A 3,763-nucleotide genomic window follows, 5' to 3' on the forward strand; every position below is an offset into this window, starting at 1 on the left:
ATTTTACCTTATTCACGTAGTCGGTCAATAGTCCCACCTATTTTTGATTCCAGGTTTATCGCTAATATGCCCGTCACAGGGACTCCGACGCTCCCTGGGCCCATGTTCCGGTCTTCAAACTTGAACCTTCGTCCCCAAGGGATCACACTACAAAAGACCTTTACCAAAGAAAAAATACTTTTTATTTTTTATATATATACATAAACTAATTTTTTTTTTTTTTTTTTTTTTTTTTTACTGTCTGATTTTTCTTAAACAGGTTTGTCAAGTAGATGTCCTTTCTATGAGCCGAAGAAAGCAAGAAAAAATTTTCAGATGCCTGTTTTACTATAACGTTTTTCGGATCTATTTAAATTTTACAGGGGCTATGTCCCCTACCAAGTTTTCTTTTTTCACTATTATTGCTTATGTAGCATAAAGTGTAAGATAAGATAAGCTTCATTTGAAAAAAGTACAGAACTAATCTCCCTTGACACTGACTGATTCCATAATAACCAGGCTTTAGATTCTCTTTTCCTTGTGTCCTATCCTCTTACGGTAGGCTAAGGCTCTGCCTTGTAATTCGGCTAACTCCTATTCTTCTACTGTTCCTCAACATTAGCTTTGGAGCTGTATACGAGTCGTTCCGTTTGCTCGATTGGAAGTTCTGTACTAAACCACGGGTTACGGGTATAAAGCGATGTCTTCTTCAGTTCACTCCAAAGACTCTCTGTTTAAAAAGCCGGCTTTTAACCAATGACAGTACGGGGCCATCTGTGTGCGTTAGGCAAAAGTAGGTAGTAACGATCACAGACAGACTGTTTTTGGTTATCGTGATAACCAACACACCCCTAAGTATTTCTAGGAGTAAATACTTTTGTGGGCATCTTTTCGCTCTTCTGGAGTATCCGAGCCCTTATCAGCGACGGAAGCCTAAGAAACACCTCTGCGTCTTTGTAAGAAGTCTTTATAGTCCTCTCGTTACTCCTCTTCCACCGTTTAGAGACGTAACCCTTGTGCTTCCCCGCTGCATGGTTGTCAAAGGGATACTTTATGACTAACTAGTCACAAACACATCACGTCGTAGCGCAAAAACAGCGGTTTGTAAAACAACATAGGAAGGCCAAAGCCAGCATAGCTAAAAAGCTGCTATAACTACAGATTACTTTCCGTTGTTTTGTCTGTTCAAAAGGACTACTCTTGGAGTCTAAAGATACCCCCTTTTCAAAGCTCAATAAGTTCGCCCTTCAACACTTGTTCCATTTTGCACTTAGTGTTGAGGCTATTCTTTTCAGGAAGGATGTGAACTCAAGATGTAACGCACCATCAACCGAACAAATAAGTGGAGAAAAAGAGCCCCGAATATCTTCAACCGCCTTGTCATATTTAGTATGTTTCTCCTTGGCATGAGCTTTAGAAGTAGTTGTCCACTCTTGGGATTCGTAGGAAGGAGCGTCAGCGTTGATTACGCGATTATCAAAAAACGCAGCCTTTCCAGATTCCCAAATACCATTGACTTTGATATCAGTTATCAAAGCACCTCCATTAGGACCAGCTTCACGAACAACTGGTTCGATAGTCACACCATTATAGGCGAGGCCAGCTAATGCAGCACACTCATCACGCAAATAGTCATGACCAAACTTGACTAGACCACCTTTTTTGCAGTCCAAAGCGTGGTTGAGATTCATCTCTTGGCCACATCCATCGCAATTAGCGGGAAGGCCTTGCAATTCATTGCCATAACGCATTGCTAAAGCATCACGAAACTGTGTTGGGGACAAATCAAAGTGATCATTTGATATTGGTATCACTGTGAGCCATTGAGAGCAATTGTTACTGGTGATTCGTTCCAATTTTCTTTTCTTCTTTCGTGGTAATTGAGATATCAATCTTTTACTCAATTCTTCTTGTTGGATTCTCTTAAGTGCTTTTTGTACTTTTAGTTTTCCTTGGACCCACATGTTGTGTTGTTGTACATCAAGAGGTTCACCAGTTTTGATTGAATGTACTATTTTTGAATTACAGGACACAGAAACTTCATAAGAAGTTTCAGCAGCCTTCATTGGATCATTAATACCCAAGCCACCAAGACGTGCTGGAAGATGTATGAGTTCTTTTTCAATATCATTTATCTCTCGTCCAAACAATGAAGGTAGGAAGCAAGAATGCAACACATCTTTCAATGGCATGTACTCATCATTACACCCATCTACAACTCGCTGGATAAAGGACCATTCAAACTGCAGTGATTTAGTCAGGACTGTGAGAGCCGATTGTGGATCTTGTTTTGCAGCATTTGCCAAGTGACGTACACAAGTTATCCATTTGGACACTTTTTCTTTTATAAATTCTTTCTTCATCTCATCAGGACCAATGACACTTCCCAGAAAGCGATGTGACAACTCAATCTTAACGTTGAGATCTTGGAATAAAAGCTCTGCTTGAGATTTCAACTCTGGTTTCACAATGATGATGCTCTTGGCAGGTTCTGGATGGTAACCATAAAGAGGACCTTCAGACATCAAACTATCAAACCAAGTTCTTATTTCTAGCAGTTTCCCCATGCAACAAGAATCATCAGCATACCAATTCTGCGTATAATGGTCAGATTTGAGTTTTCTGATCAAAGGCAAAATACCCACAGCATAAAGCAGCATGGACAATGGGTCTCCTTGGCTCGTACCTTCTTGACTTAGGATTCTTTCATTGCTGTTCCGAAAGACAATGAAAGAATAACCTTGGTATGCATTGAAGAGAAAACGAGCACATCTGGGCCACAATATTCTTGCATTCCAAAGAGCAACAGGACGGCTCAAAATGTTGAAAGCATTTTTAGCGTCTACCAGAAGAAGTCCATCAGTATCCTCCTCATGAAATATGGAGGAAATCCCATGAATAGCTCCTTCAATACCATTTTTAATGCCAGCGCAAAGTTGATCAGCACAGCATTCTTCTTGAACATCAACCCCAGTAAGGAGAACCATAGTTTTTGCACAAAGACGTTGTAAACATTCCCCAATGCCTATTGGACGAACTCCAGGACATTTATCAAGTGCTACACCACGTCGAGCATTGAGGGAGCGTACATTGTTCCATGGCACAATGCCATTAGCAAGATGACGGACCAAAGCAGCAACTGCTTCTCTCAGTCGTGCACTATGAGCCCCATACCGTAGAAGAAAGCATTTCCATGACTCAGAATCAGTACCACTGGGTCCTGCACTTCCTCTGATAGTTCTTGCCACTTTTTCAATATGGCTACAAGTGACATCAACATCAACCATTAAAGGCAAGGTTTCACACTGCAGGAACACATTTGGATCAGGGACTTGTTGAGGAGGATGTTTTCCATTAACTCCATACACAAAAGGCCCACTCCGAGGCTTAGGTGTAGGGGCAAACAGACCTAAAGGATGGGTTAAGGTTCTAGGAGTCTAGATAGAAATTTATAAAGTCCTTTTTACTTTCCTTATCCTACAGGAAGGAAAATAATGTAATCGGGTCAAATTTTCGATGGTCAGTTTTTACTTTCCTTATCCTATAGGAAGGAAAGTAATGTAATCGGGTCAAATTTTCGATGGTCAGTTTTTACATTCCTTATCCTATAGGGAAGGAAAATAATGTAATCGGGTCAAATATTCGATGGTCAGTTTTTACATTCCTTATCCTACAGGGAAGGAAAGTAATGTAATCGGGTCAAATATTCGATGGTCAGTTTTTACTTTCCTTATCCTATAGGAAGGAAAGTAATGTAATCGGGTCAAATTTTCGATGGTCAGTT

The 3,763-nt window shown here is 40.4% G+C and overlaps 1 protein-coding gene across 1 annotated transcript; it reads right to left on the reverse strand.

The window, feature by feature from the left end:
* Nucleotides 1-1,226: 1,226 nt before the first annotated feature.
* LOC103523845 lies at nucleotides 1,227-3,266 on the reverse strand. Its single transcript, XM_008488860.1, has one exon. It carries the CDS (start codon nucleotides 3,264-3,266, stop codon nucleotides 1,227-1,229), a length of 2,040 nt encoding a protein of 679 aa, XP_008487082.1.
* Between the last annotated feature and the right edge of the window lie 497 nt (nucleotides 3,267-3,763).

The sequence above is a fragment of the Diaphorina citri genome, unplaced genomic scaffold (genome assembly GCF_000475195.1).
Source record: "Diaphorina citri unplaced genomic scaffold, Diaci psyllid genome assembly version 1.1 scaffold46822, whole genome shotgun sequence".
Classification (NCBI taxonomy): Eukaryota; Metazoa; Arthropoda; class Insecta; order Hemiptera; family Psyllidae; genus Diaphorina; species Diaphorina citri.